This window comes from Berghia stephanieae, chromosome 1 (genome assembly GCF_034508935.2).
Source record: "Berghia stephanieae isolate SIO BIC M18660-M18661 chromosome 1, UCSD_Bste_1.3, whole genome shotgun sequence".
In the NCBI taxonomy this organism is placed as follows: domain Eukaryota; kingdom Metazoa; phylum Mollusca; class Gastropoda; order Nudibranchia; family Aeolidiidae; genus Berghia; species Berghia stephanieae.
The window spans coordinates 98,921,057-98,936,587 of NC_088360.1; the positions used below are offsets into that span (position 1 = coordinate 98,921,057).

The following is a 15,531-nucleotide window of genomic DNA, read 5'->3' on the forward strand; positions in this document are numbered from 1 at the left end:
AACTAAGTACACTGATAGTGTGCTCTTGGAATCTACACCTGTTTCCTATTTGAACCAATTCCCCTTCCAAGTCTTCCCTTGTCTTGGGTGCATTAATTGTAATTCTATCAATTTACTGGCGCAGATATGACCTTAATGTGTTGCAAGCGCCGTAAAACCCTTAAAAACAATAAAACAAAACAAAATGTCAATTGATGTCAAGCGTTGTCAAGCGTTGTCATTGGCCGGATTAGTGATGGTAAGTAACCGTGGGGGCAGCATGGCTCAGCGGTACGTCTTTGTTTCCTACTCGAAAGGTACCGAGTTCGATCATTCGCCGCTCCGCTGTGTGGCCTTGAGCAAGTCACATCGCCCTAGCTCAATTTGCGGCTCACGCCTGGGTTATTCCAGTTTTTCCCTTAGAATAGATCCTAGAGACAAATTTTCCCGATAGGATGAATAAAGGGAATTTTATTTTATTTATTTTATTTTATTTGAAACTTTGGGTGCCGACGTTGTGTTCTTGAGTATGGCACTTAGCTTACACTACCCCACTTGACTCAGGCAATGACGGATATAGTAAGAGTTTTAGTACAAAAAGGACGCATATCAGAGACGTGTACTGTATGAATAGAAATGTGGTTCTACTTGACTTGCTGGGGGAATAATAAATGAAACATTAAAAAGCAGTATAGAGCATCGTAAATTTATGGGAAAACTCTATATGAGAGAGAGAGAGAGAGAGGTAAATAAGAATGTGAAATTGAATGTAAGCTTCAATTTAATATACAAAAACAGATACAATGGACGTTTCGGGTTTCCCCTTTATCAACAAAACATTCAATTTCACATTGTTATTTGTTTCTTCGAGCTCCTAGCAGCACCATAATATACATTATGAGACTCTCATTGAGAGTGGGAGGAAGAGAGAGAGAGAGAGAGAGAGAGAGAGAGAGAGAAGAGAGACAGAGGGGGGGAGAGATAGACGAGATAGATAGTGAGAGAGAGAGAGAGAGAGAGAGAGAGAAGAGAGACAGAGGGGGGGAGAGATAGACGAGATAGATAGTGAGAGAGAGAAGAGAAAGAGGGAGAGAGAGAGAGAGAGACAGAGAGAGAGAGAGAGACTAGAAAGAAGTTATAGAGAATTACCCTAGTCATCATTGACAAAAATTGCCTAAAATAAAAAAAAAAAATAGATATAAAAATAAATAATAAAAATCCCCCTTCCCCCCCCCCTCCCCCTTCCTTCCACACCCCCCCCCCTCCCCTCACAAGAAAGCGAAAGCAAGAAAGAAAAAAACAACAATAACAAAACAAATAACAACAACAATAAAAACAAAACATTACACACGAGTGTGTTAGGTAAACGTCCTGACGTTGTTCTTAACACAGTGTTGTTCAACTTTAAAGTACACGATGTTATGTGTAGTTTTGATGGATTAGAACTGTCTCCGGGGATGTTACATTGTAATTTCTATCTTTCGACCTTGGGAAAGACACAGCAGGCGACAAAGTTTTGTACCAGCAGTGTAATAAGATTAATGAATCGCCTAAAGAGGTAACTGAATTACATGTTTAAAGGCTGACAACCGGAGTCATCAACCTATGCCTCATCCATAGATAGTATGCGCTTGGCTAAGAAGCTCACAACATTGCCATCCGGAAGTATAACAGACGAAAACACAAAACTCTCTGTAACAATGCACTTTTATAGTCTGGCTCATACAGTTTAGTGAGAAGTACTCATAATCGTGGATGGCAAAAAACAATAACAAAGAACAGAGTGGCGTCATCTTCGTTCTATCTATACGTTTCAGTTATCACCTCTGTTTCGAGGTCCCTGTAGGTCAATACGCTTCAACAGTCGTGACGTCACTTCCCTCGTATTGACGCATGATAATTTAGTAACTGGCTCTAAACAATGGCGGACGCCCTTATGAAATATTTCTCCGACGATCATAAAAGCGTATCCAGAGGAAGAAAAAAAAAACCATTATAAATCTGATCATGTTTTGACTTTTACACATTCTGATCACAAGACATATGAAAATTTCTAGCCAGCATGAAGTACATATTTTCTTTGTTGAGAACCACGATGGCCGCCGTTGCTGGACGACGTGACATCAGACTATTGAATCCAATTGGTAGATCACTCGATTCACGCACAAAGAGACCTAGATCGATCCCGGATGCAGTCGAGTTGGATTTGGATTATTTTTTTTTTTGGTTTGATTTTTTCTGACCCCCTGTCCACCCAATAGTGATTGGTCTTTTAGATCTGGCTGAAATTATTATTTTGCGATAGACTAGCGTTCTATCCAGAGGATAACAAGCAAATACTATTGCACACCCACCCCCCCCCCCACACACACACATATTATATATATATATATATATATATATATATATATTTATATATATATATATATATATATATATATATATTATATATACAGTAACACACACACACGCGCACACACAAGTACACATACACATGCACATACATAATCACAATAAACGAAACTTCGGTTATCCTTCTGTCTCTCTGTCTCTCACTTTTCTTTCCCCAACACCCTCACACCCAACAAACACTTACACACACGCACACACATACATAATACAAAGGCACACATACACAGATACATATTTTAAAACAATTATATAGGTCAGTAGAACCATTTGTTGATGTCACCACAGTGTGATGCTTTCGTCCTCTAATCCCACAGCAATCGATTTAATGGCCTGTCCAATGCATTCTCATTAAGGGCCTGTTTAAGCGATCATCATCTTTTTAATATTATGGTGAATTGTTTTATGGGTTTGGGACAGGGGGGGGGGGGTGGGGAAATTTTCGTACGTGTGTGTGTGTATGTGTGTGTGTGTGTGTGTGTGTGTGTGTGTTTAGCAGGAGGGAAGGGGGCTATCAGGCGAGAGAGTCATCAAAATGTATTATTTTAATACGCTTCAACAGTCGTAACGTCACTTCCCTCGTAATGACGCATGGAAACTTAGTAACTGGCTCTAAACTCTAAACGGTGAAATGAAGGCCTATGGCCGCCAAAAGTGCTTGCCTATCACCTGGAGTAAACAACCCTCAGATCCTGAGCATCACTCATACTTTTAACACAGATAATTGAAAACAATGCATCGTTTCTTCGGGTTTTGCGATGCAATTCCTTTATCAGTGTGTCAAAATATTGTGAGCACTATTCCCTGACTGGGCCTGACCCATTTGTGGGTTTGACCGGAGCCATTGTTATGTTATAGATAGAATGCGCTTGGCCAAGGAGTTCACAACATTGCCATCCGGAAGTATAACAGACCAACACACAAACTCTGTGTAACCATGAACTTTTATAGTCTGGTTAATACAGTTTAGTGAGAACAACTCACAAACGCGGATGGCAAAAACAATAACAAAGGCATGAGTGACGTCATCTTCGAACTATCTATAGCCTGATACTGAAATCCAAAAGGACTTGCAGTTTGACGTCATTATTTGTTTTTTTGCACCGTCGAGTGAGTTGTCGTTAGTAGAGCTCATGGAAACAAGTTATTTCATTGGCCGAACTATTGAATACAACTCACGATTTGTTTTCTTTTGTGGCAAAACACTGGCATTTTGACGTCATTTTTTGTCAGTATCAGGCCAAAACTTTACGAAGGCCACGGTTTGACATGTACTTAGATAATCTCAGGCCTTCACATACAGGAAATAAATAGTCAAGGGAAGGAAACGGGGTAAATGGCAGGAAATATTCTGATTGGTTAATGCTTAGTAATGGGCGAGCCATCAATGATGATCGCATAATTTGTCTTAGTCGTGGTACACTCATGGTACACGTTTCACGTCTAACCAAAGATTTACTTTAAAATAGAAGGCAACCAACTCTAAATACAAGAAAATAAATCATGAAGTTATTGAAAAGAAGGAACGAAATTGGTATAATTAAGCTCTTTTGTTATTGTTTTGAGACAGCCATTTTGGTGATTCGTTCTCACTAAATGATAACAATCAGACTGTTAAAAACATTTACGAAAGTACCTCGTCATTAATGGGAGACTCGATAGCTCAGTTTGTAGAGTTCTCGCTTCACATGCAAAGGGAACGAGATCGATTCCGAGTCAAGACCCCCCCCCCTCCCCCCCCCACACACACACACCCCCACCCCGTCCACCCAGCAGTGATTGGATAGCTGAATTTGTTAGATTAAGCGGAACATTCTTTGCGATAGACTTGTCTCATATCAAAAGGATAGCAAGCAATTGCTATTGCCCGTTCGTTTCACGCTTTAGAAACCGGGATAAACTACGGATCCACGGCATAATGGATGTGAAGCACTACTTACTGCCTTGTCATTAGAAGAAAAAAAAAAAGAACTGGAGAATAATAAATTTAGACGGGTGTGAATGTGCGATAGATATCTACTGGGTATTGATATAAATTGACAAGGGTAATTGGACACCTGCCCAAGAGAAGATATTGCTTGCCAAAAGATAGGGAGAAAAACTGTGTCAGATTTCTCTCTCTCTCTCTCTCTCTCTCTCTCTCTCTCTCTCTCTCTCTCTCTCTCTCTCTCTCTCACTCTCTATCTCTCTCTCTCTCTCTCTCTATATATATATATATATATATATTATATATTATTTAAAATATTTACCACAATGTTTGGGGCAGTCTACATCAATGTTTCAGGCTTAATTTGCCATCTTCAGGACTGAGTTGTTTTGTTGACTGTTGTTGTTTCTTGAAGTGGTTCCGGTTTGAAGTTAATTAAGAGGAATTTGCGCGATGGGGACACTTTCCGCAGATCTCACTTTTCATGTTGAGTGTGGCTTCATGAGGTTGTTTGATTATAGTATATTTTTCTTCCAGGCATAAGCTACATTGTTTTGATGTTGGTGTGTATCCTGTTGCTTTAGATAACATTTTCCATGAAATGTTGTGGTCTATTTTGTTGTCTTTTAATTTCCAAATATGTTCGCTGAGTTTTGTGGATGTTTTTTTGTTAGTGTTTCTAAATGTAGAGGTGTGGAGGTTGTATCTTGTTTTGAAATTATTTTCTGTTAGTCCTACATATTTTTCTTGCTTGTTTGTTTTAGTTTCTGTGACTGTGGCTTGGTAAATTAAACTTGATTCTAAGCATTGTTTGTTTAGCGGGCAATGTTCTTTATTTCTGCAGTTGCATTTTCTAGTGGGTGGGTTTTGCTCTTGTCGGTGGTTTATTAATATTTTTTTGTTGTGGCTTGAAATTATTTGTTCTATGTTGCGCATACACGAGTAACTTATTTTTATGGTATTCCTGTTGATAATTTTATGTAGCTTGTGGTTTTTTGGAAAGTGTGTATCAATTAACTTCAGGAACTGCTGTCCTATGTTTGTGCTGACGTTTATGTCGAAAGGTGGGTTGAACCAAGTTATGTGTCGTTTTCTTGTTTTACGTTCTTCACTTGTGTGTTGGGGTTTACATGAGAGGGAGGCGTCTGTGTATAAAAATGGTGTGTTGTATCCACTTTTTGTGAGTGCTTCTTTGTAGGGGTGGCTGCGACGTTGAATATCTCTCTGTTTTCCGAAAGTTTGCTCACCCTCAGTGCTATGTTTTTTGGTATGTTTTCAATGACGGGACGGGGGTGGTTGCTGTTTTTATTAATGTAGCTAATGGTGTTGTTTGGTTTTCTGAACGGTTGGAATGAATTGGATTTTATGTCGAATGTGATGTCGAGGAAGTCAACTGTTTTTTTTTGTTTGCTTCTATTGTGATTTTCAAATTGTTGTTTTGGAATATTTTACAGATTTGTTTTTTGATGTTTTCGTTCGCTCTTGGTCGTCTGTTGGTTATAGCGAGTCCGTCATCTCTATAGAGGCCGATGTATGTGTGTGTTTGTTGTAGTTGTGACAGGATGTAGAGTCCGACCAGTTCGCATGTTTCAGCACCGTCGAACGAACCCATTGTTACGTCGAAATCATTGTGTCGCTTTGTCCACGGTGTGTTGTCGTAGTATAGTGTGCTGTGCTTGGTGTGTTTGATGATGTGTTTTTCCTCTTCTGTGATGTTGGTGTATTTTGCTGCGAATTCCAATGCTTTGTTTAGTAAGTCTGGAGTGATGGAGGGGTAAAAATCGCAAATGTCGAAAGAGATGAAGGTGCAGTTTTCTTTGTTTTGGATATTTTTGAACCATTCAATGACTTCATCGGTGTTTTTCCACTGGTTGAATTTCGTTGCTTCTTTGACGTTTTATTTATTTTTTCTAATATCTTTTTGCTGATTTTTCCAATTTCAGATTTGTATGGATTTATTAGTCTACATTTTGGATTATTTTTGAAGTCAGGCTTGTGATCTTTTAATGTGATGAACGCTTCTCTTCTTGGTGCTATATCGATTCGATCGCTAAGGTCAAGTCTGTTCGCTATATTCTTATCTTCTTTTGTGATCTCTTCGGTTCTATGTGTTCTGTCTTTCTTATAGTCTTTGTTGATTTGTTTGTGTGTCGTTTTATCATATTCCTCAGGTGTCATTTTATAATAGTTGTTGGATTTGTCGGCTGGTATCAGAAGTTGTTTTTCTTTGTTTATTTTCTTCACATCGTTAGTCAGTAGTCAAAGAAAAACAACTTCTGATACCAGCCGACAAATCCAACAACTATTATAAAATGACACCTGAGGAATATGATAAAATGACACACAAACAAATCAACAAAGACTATAAGAAAGACAGAACACATAGAACCGAAGAGATCACAAAAGAAGATAAGAATATAGCGAACAGACTTGACCTTAGCGATCGAATCGATATAGCACCAAGAAGAGAAGCGTTCATCACATTCAAAGATCACAAGCCTGACTTCAAAAATAATCCAAAATGTAGACTAATAAATCCATACAAATCTGAAATTGGAAAAATCAGCAAAAAGATATTAGAAAAAATAAATAAAAACGTCAAAGAAGCAACTAAATTCAACCAGTGGAAAAACACCATGAAGTCATTGAATGGTTCAAAAATATCCAAAACAAAGAAAACTGCACCTTCATCTCTTTCGACATTTGCGATTTTTACCCCTTCATCACTCCAGACTTACTAAACAAAGCATTGGAATTCGCAGCAAAATACACCAACATCACAGAAGAGGAAAAACACATCATCAAACACACCAAGCACAGCACACTATACTACTACAACACACCGTGGACAAAGCGACACAATGATTTCGACGTAACAATGGGTTCGTTCGACGGTGCTGAAACATGCGAACTGGTCGGACTCTACATCCTGTCACAACTACAACAAACACACACATACATCGGCCTCTATAGAGATGACGGACTCGCTATAACCAACAGACGACCAAGAGCGAACGAAAACATCAAAAAACAAATCTGTAAAATATTCCAAAACAACAATTTGAAAATCACAATAGAAGCAAACAAAAAAAACAGTTGACTTCCTCGACATCACATTCGACATAAAATCCAATTCATTCCAACCGTTCAGAAAACCAAACAACACCATTAGCTACATTAATAAAAACAGCAACCACCCCCGTCCCGTCATTGAAAACATACCAAAAAACATAGCACTGAGGGTGAGCAAACTTTCGGAAAACAGAGAGATATTCAACGTCGCAGCCACCCCCTACAAAGAAGCACTCACAAAAAGTGGATACAACACACCATTTTTATACACAGACGCCTCCCTCTCATGTAAACCCCAACACACAAGTGAAGAACGTAAAACAAGAAAACGACACATAACTTGGTTCAACCCACCTTTCGACATAAACGTCAGCACAAACATAGGACAGCAGTTCCTGAAGTTAATTGATACACACCTTCCAAAAAACCACAAGCTACATAAAATTATCAACAGGAATACCATAAAAATAAGTTACTCGTGTATGCGCAACATAGAACAAATAATTTCAAGCCACAACAAAAAAATATTAATAAACCACCGACAAGAGCAAAACCCACCCACTAGAAAATGCAACTGCAGAAATAAAGAACATTGCCCGCTAAACAAACAATGCTTAGAATCAAGTTTAATTTACCAAGCCACAGTCACAGAAACTAAAACAAACAAGCAAGAAAAATATGTAGGACTAACAGAAAATAATTTCAAAACAAGATACAACCTCCACACCTCTACATTTAGAAACACTAACAAAAAAACATCCACAAAACTCAGCGAACATATTTGGAAATTAAAAGACAACAAAATAGACCACAACATTTCATGGAAAATTTTATCTAAAGCAACAGGATACACACCAACATCAAAACAATGTAGCTTATGCCTGGAAGAAAAATATACTATAATCAAACAACCTCATGAAGCCACACTCAACATGAAAAGTGAGATCTACGGAAAGTGTCCCCATCGGCGCAAATTCCTCTTAATTAACTTCAAACCGGAACCACTTCAAGAAACAACAACAGTCAACAAAACAACTCAGTCCTGAAGATGGCAAATTAAGCCTGAAACATTGATGTAGACTGCCCCAAACATTGTGGTAAATATTTTAAATAATAATTCGCTCCATTACTACATGTCGAGCACTTTTCGTACCATATTTGTATCAAACACGATTCAATATATATATTATATATATATATATATATATATATATATATATATATATATATATATATGTGTGTGTGTGTGTATGTATGTATGTATGTACCTACATATACATCATTGCTTTTTTCACCCAGGGTATAGGCCACAGATAAACAGTTTCCATCCTTCTCTATCTCGAGTTAACTTTTTTTAAAATCGCTTTCCATATCTTTTCACTTCTCTATGAAGTATGATTGAGGAGAGATCTATTGACATTCTAATAATAATTGAAACATGGTTAAAGGAGAATGGGGATGAAGCAATTGTGTCGGATTTAACACCACTCACACATACAACTCAGTCATTTCCGAGAAAAGGAAGGAGAGGGGGAGGAATTGCAGTGGTCTATAGGTCAAATTTGACCATTAGATTTAATCATGATGTCAACAATTTTTCGGCATTCGAATTGGTAGGAATGGTCATTGATTTTAAACATGACTCAGTCAAGCTTCATTCAATATATAGGCCACCACCCAGTGCAAAAAATAGATTAAAAACATCACTATTTATTGATGAATTCGAGGACTTCCTTCTTCGCCTTGACATGAAGTCAAAGAAAAATATTATTGTTGGAGATTTCAACTTACACTTTGATCGAGACACACCGGATATAAGAAATATAAATAAACTACTTTCGTCACATCACATGACACAGCATGTCAATGAAAAGACACATCGGTGTGGACACATTATTGACTGGGTATTGACCAGCGTTGACATGCAACTAGCGACACCTATCAATGTAGATGATCTTTGCATTTCAGACCATCATTTAATATCTTTTGGGATCAGAGGGGGGGACAGTACACGACAAAAAAAAAACAAAAAAAAATAGTTGTTTCGAGAGATTTGAAGAAAATTGACATAGAACTATTTAAAGCGGACCTCTCTCACTCTCTAACTACACATTGTGAGAAAGAAGTGACTGGTGACAATTTTGATAAAGCAGTTATTAGTGTTATTGATAAGCACGCACCTCTCACGACAAGATATGTGAACATCAGAAAAGAATCACCATGGTACAATTTGGAGGTAAAACGTATAAAGAAAGAGAAAAGAAAAGCGGAGAAGAAATGGAAAAAATCTGGCCTGACAATTGATAAGGAAACTTACATATCATTCAAACATAGACTCAAAGAGGTGACAATTAAGGCAAAGCGTATCTACTATCTTGATAAAGTTGATAACATAAAAAGTCCGAAGGAGTTTTATAAAATCTCAAATAAGCTTCTAGGCAAAGAGATCAAAACAAGCCTGCCACACCACACTGACGACAAGCAACTCGCGGACTGCTTTGTAGAGTATTTCATGAATAAAATAACAACAATACGGAGTGAACTTGACACAGACGAAACAGAAGCAGAATATACCTCTTTTTATGGTGAACCCTTAACATCTTTCAAAGAAATTTCAATAAATGACACAAAGAAAACGATTCTCTCTAGTCCTAGCAAATCATGTAGGCTCGACCCTTTACCAACATCCCTTTTGAAGGAGTGTATTGATGAACTTGCACCTTACATCACTGAATTGATTAATCAATCATTAAGGGAGGGAGTTGTTCCAGAAAGCTTCAAGAAAGCATTGGTGAAGCCATTGTTGAAGAAAGCGGGACTTGACAGTGATAATTTTAAAAACTTTAGGCCTGTATCAAATCTACCATTCATTTCCAAAATTCTAGAAAAGATTGTACTAAAACAACTTTCTTGTCACGTGAAACATAATAACCTCGATGAGTGCTTTCAATCGGCCTATCGGCAAAATCATAGCACAGAAACAGCATTGATGAGAATCACAAATGACTTGCTGCAAATTATTGATCAAGGAAAAACCACCATCCTTAGTCTTCTCGATCTTTCGGCGGCCTTTGACACCATCGACCATGCCATACTACTTCGAAGGCTACAAGTTACTTTCGGCATATCGGGCACTGCTCTAAACTGGTTTGCATCATATCTTGCTCAAAGAACTCAATCAGTTTTAATTGGGGAAGTAACTTCGTCAGAGCGTGACCTTCATTTTGGTGTACCTCAAGGATCCGTTTTAGGTCCAGTCCTTTTTGTACTTTACACTTCCCCTGTTGTGAGAATCTTAGAGCAACATTCTCTCGCTTACCATATGTACGCCGACGATACCCAGATATATAGCATGTGTTTGCAATCCGATATAGTTTCAAAGATAACTGTTTACGAACAATGCATCAATCATGTGATGAGATGGATGTCTGCAAATAGATTAAAATTAAATGGCGACAAGACCGAAGCCTTATTCATTGCTAGTTCAAATAATAAGACAGATCCATCTACACTGGCACTGACAATCAACGATAATGACAAAATACAACTCACAACATCAGCAAAAAATCTCGGCATCACCTTAGAGAGTGATCTGTCTATGAACAAACATATTAACAATGTGAGAACAAGTGCTATCTGCATTCTAAGAAATATCAGAACAATCAGACCATTTATTAATAGGGAAACTTGCAACAAATTGGTAACATCTTTGATATTCCCGAAAATGGACTACTGCAATGCACTGTTTGTTGGTCTCACAAAGGACAAAATAAACAAACTCCAGAAAATACAGAACATGGCAGCCCGCGTTGTACTACAGAAAGACAGAAAAACTGCAGCTCCCGAATTACTACAACAGCTGCATTGGCTGGAAGTGGACCAGCGGATTAAATATAAATCTTCAACTATCGTTTTCAAATGCCTGGAGGGCTCGTCACCAGCATATCTCTCAAACCTCGTTGAACGGTATAACCCACAGCGATCGCTTCGATCAACGAACGACCTCAAATTGAAAACACCCCGCTGTCGAGTGAAGGCTGGTGAACGCGCCTTTCAGCATTCTGGTCCAAGGTTGTGGAATTTACTACCACTAGAGATACGTTCTTCGTCTTCACTAGAGGAATTCAAGCGTCGATTGAAGACATTCTTATTCCGACAGGCTTTCTTTTGATTATGTGTATAATTAGCGTTGTTCGTGTACTGTGTTAGGGCTTCATGATTAAATTAATCTATGTTATGCGCCCAGAGCCCTCCTGATGAAGGGATGTTTCGCGCACTATAAATCTATACCATTATTATTATTATTATTATTATTATTATTATTCTGTATATATTATATAATATATACTATCTCTCACAATTACCTTCTCTCTTTCTCTCTAACATACTCTCTCTCTCTCTCTCTCTCTCTCTCTCTCTCTCTCTCTCTCTCTCTCTCTGCTAGATACTCCTATTGTATCAGTATTCATTACAGATCATTGTGTTGATGTGTTGATGCAAATGTTGATAACGCGTTAAATGATAACATTGTCACATCAAAGACTTGTATTATCCTTCAGTCAGAATTTGGGTTGAAGTTAAATGATAAATATCAGGTTCATATCAATGCCCCCCCCCCCCCGCCCACCTTTCCCTTTCTCCCATGATCTTAGCACTTAACGATGATTATGGCTATGTGATCTAATGGTATAACACTCGCCTTCGGACCGGAAGGTTCAGGGTTCGAATCCCGCTTTGAGTGGCGCGAAGTTGAGTCTTTTGGAAAAGGCTCTTTATTCACATTCTCTCATCGTATTCATGTGTAAAATAAGTACCTGGTCGTTAACAGCGTTGTCTCTATCCGAAAAAAAATATTTGCAATATCGCCTAACAAGTGTTATGTCTCGTACAAATGATAAATTTTTCTGTATGCTTGGGACCCCGTGTAAAGCGCTTTGAGCACATTTAATCGATTTTGCCATGTATAAATGCTCAATGCTCAATTTATATTATACCCCAGTGAACAAAAATTTTAAAAAGTAGTCCTTCAGAGCCACCAGGTCCCATGGAGCCGGTTTATCCCGGTTTCTTTAGCGTGAAACGGACAATAGCAATTGCTTGCTACCCTTTGGATAGGATACTAGTGTATCGCAAAGTACTTTCCGCCAGATCTAACAGACCCAGCTACATGATCACTGCTGGCTGGACAGGAGGGTCAGAAAAATTCTCGACTGCACCCGGGATCGATCTCGGTCTCTTTGCTTATGAAGCAAGTTCTCTACCAACTGAGCTATCGAGAGCTCCTAGTGAACAAAGCAAAAACTAAACATTAAAAAAATAAATTGTACCGCAGTTCATGAAAGATTATAAATAGTCCATAAAACAAACTTATTATGTCTACAAAGTGAGCAAATTAGAAGTTCATAATCTTGTAAAAGACAAAAGCAATAAAATCAAACAAAAACAAAAGCAACATTTTTAAAAACCAACAAAATACCCTGAAGCGGGGATTGAACCTGAGATCTCCGAGTCATAGTGCAAGATTTAACCACTCGGCCCCGACGTCCATATAGGAAAATGTAGTATAGAATAAATAATAATATAGTTGTATATATACAAGTGGTCGCTAGATGACCGTATGGATAGGGTCTTTGAAATTCCACCGGTGGGATCAGGGTTCGAGCTCCATTGTTCAATTCTCTTGGGTTTTTATTCTTGAACAAGGGTCCCGATAGCTCAGTTGGTAGGTGCCATACTACAAGACCACAAAGCCACAAAGGCTAAAGTTTACATTTTTGTATTGTCTTTCCTTTCAGACATTCCAGAACATTCTTGACTCGAACAAAGACCTCAGGGATGAGATGCAGATCCTTAAAGAAGAACGGGACCATCTTCAAATGGCCTGGAGTTCTCATTGCAGCTCATGTCCTCTATTCTCTCCGAAATCCCTTAAAACGGAAGTGCCCTGCACTTTACACGGCGACGTCATCAAAACGGAAGAGCTCTTTACCCTCAATGACGTCATTTCTAACATCAAACAAGAAACCCCGCCCCCTAGCGACTGCATGGCAACAGGATCCAACCAATTCTCTTCATGTATCAATGATACTAAGACATTTCAAGCATACGCTGAGCGTTACCACCCCTACCACGACCACTACTACACCCCACCTCCCCAGTACTACCAACACCATCACTTTCACCACCATCATCACCTTCAACAACAACAACAACAACAACAACAACAGCAACAACACCAACAACTTCAACCGCCAATCGTCAACAACCCCAACAACTCACCAAATCCCATTTACCCACGACCATCGTCAAATTCATTCATTTCACCAACAAACCACCAATATTCAAACAATGTATCTCCATCCACATCTGCTGAACAACGGCCTTCTTGTGCGCTCACCCCGGTTTCCCCCTCTCCCAAACCACAAGTGCCATATCACAATCATTACACAAAGCACAATAACAAACAAAATATTCCGCCTAATCCATACGACTTTGAAAACAGCAACAACAACAATATCAAAAACTACACTCAGCATAACCCACTCACACAAACCACCAAAGACAATTCAACGAGTAGTGTCACATCACCACACAGTTCAAGTACCATTTCGGAACGTAGCCTTAATTCCAGCACGACCAACTTGGTCAGCAAATACCCAGATCTCTGCAGACATTTACAACGCACGCCGGTCGCATCAGTAGCAATGACAAATCAAAATAATGTGCCTTTTGGAAACCGGTTCATACCTCAGCCATCTTCACCCAGACCGGGAGGACTTGCAACAACCAAGAGTGCCATGCGTCAAACGCAATCGCCCTCGCCTTACTCCGGTGCAACAGTTACAGTTAATCACCTGCAAAATTCAAATCCCGATATATTATTGACTGGTTCTCAACATTCCAAAACGAACGATCTCTGTGGATTAAGAGACAATTCCATTGTGAATTCTAGCCCAGGCTATTCTTCAGCGGGAATCGAAAAACGTAGAAACGCATCCGAAAGCGTCGTTGATTTAATAAAATCACAAACATTATACAGACTAACCGACAGCAATAGTAGAATAGTGAATAACAACATCGACGCTATCAGCAACGGAAGTAGAAGCAACAGTGTCAATACCAACAATGACATTTGTAATGACTCAAACAGAGATTTAGAGTCAAATCCTGGATCAGCATCAGCATCAATGGCAGACTCTATTGAAAGCTCCTCGGACATGGAGACTGAAAGTGTTCTGTCAACGGCCTTGGATATGGAAACTTCCTACACTTTGTCACGTGATAAAAACGTTGTCTATGACGTCACATCGCAAGGAACTATGAAAAATATTAACAATAATAATAATAATAATGGCGTTTCGAGGTTTGACGAATTTCGGCGTGAGGATGATAAGATGTCGAGTTACTCTCCGCATTTCAACGGCGTGGAGTCGCCAGCTACTTCCATTGATTCAGGAGAGGTTCAAACAAGACTTCAAGAGAGAGCTGATTCCATCACAGAATCGTCCATGGCGGATGATCTGTCCGATATACCCAGCAAGGCGTTGTTGTTCTTTCCACGACAAATATATGAAAACGAAGGATTTTCCAGTTGTTCAGTAGATACAGGCTAGGGAGAACTAAGAGAAGGATTAACTTATTGAAATGACATATCCGCCGTACATTGGAAAAAAACGTTTTTAAAATTTTGGCCAGGAAACTCGTCCTTCAAATTATCTCGATCTATTAAAATGACATTCATCTTAGCAAAAAAAAAAGAAAAAAAAACCCAAAAACAAACAAATAAACTCTCAAACTGCGTCAATCTCTTGCCGATAACTCTCAAACCTGAAACTTCTTCGTAGTACCAGGTTTGAAGGGTTTTTTTGACAAGACGTGGGTCATTTTCATCGATCGATATTTGAAGGACGTGTTTTCCGGCAAAAATTTCAAATACTTGTTTGTTTGTTTTTTTTTCAGGGTACTTCAGTGTATAAGGCTAAGACCGAAGTGCATCTATTTGCAGGTCTGATAACCCATATTGTAATGGTCTCATTGTTATAATGGAAAAACTCTCAAACCAACTCAAAATATTGTACATTACAACAATGTTAAATCAAGCCCATCATATTTGCGCTCGGTTATCAGACCTGCAAACATGTACA

General features: G+C 38.7%; 1 protein-coding gene across 7 annotated transcripts in view; it reads left to right on the forward strand.

Moving 5' to 3' along the window:
* Positions 1-15,170, forward strand: part of LOC144962513 (uncharacterized) — a 145,835-nt gene extending 130,665 nt beyond the window's left edge. For all 7 annotated transcript variants that reach the window (XM_078895518.1, XM_078895523.1, XM_078895522.1 and 4 more), the window contains one exon: positions 13,183-15,170. In XM_078895518.1, the coding sequence (XP_078751644.1) occupies positions 13,183-15,000 (1,818 nt within the window). In that variant the 3' untranslated portion in view covers positions 15,001-15,170. The remainder of the gene's footprint in view (positions 1-13,182) is intronic.
* Positions 15,171-15,531: the final 361 nt, after the last annotated feature.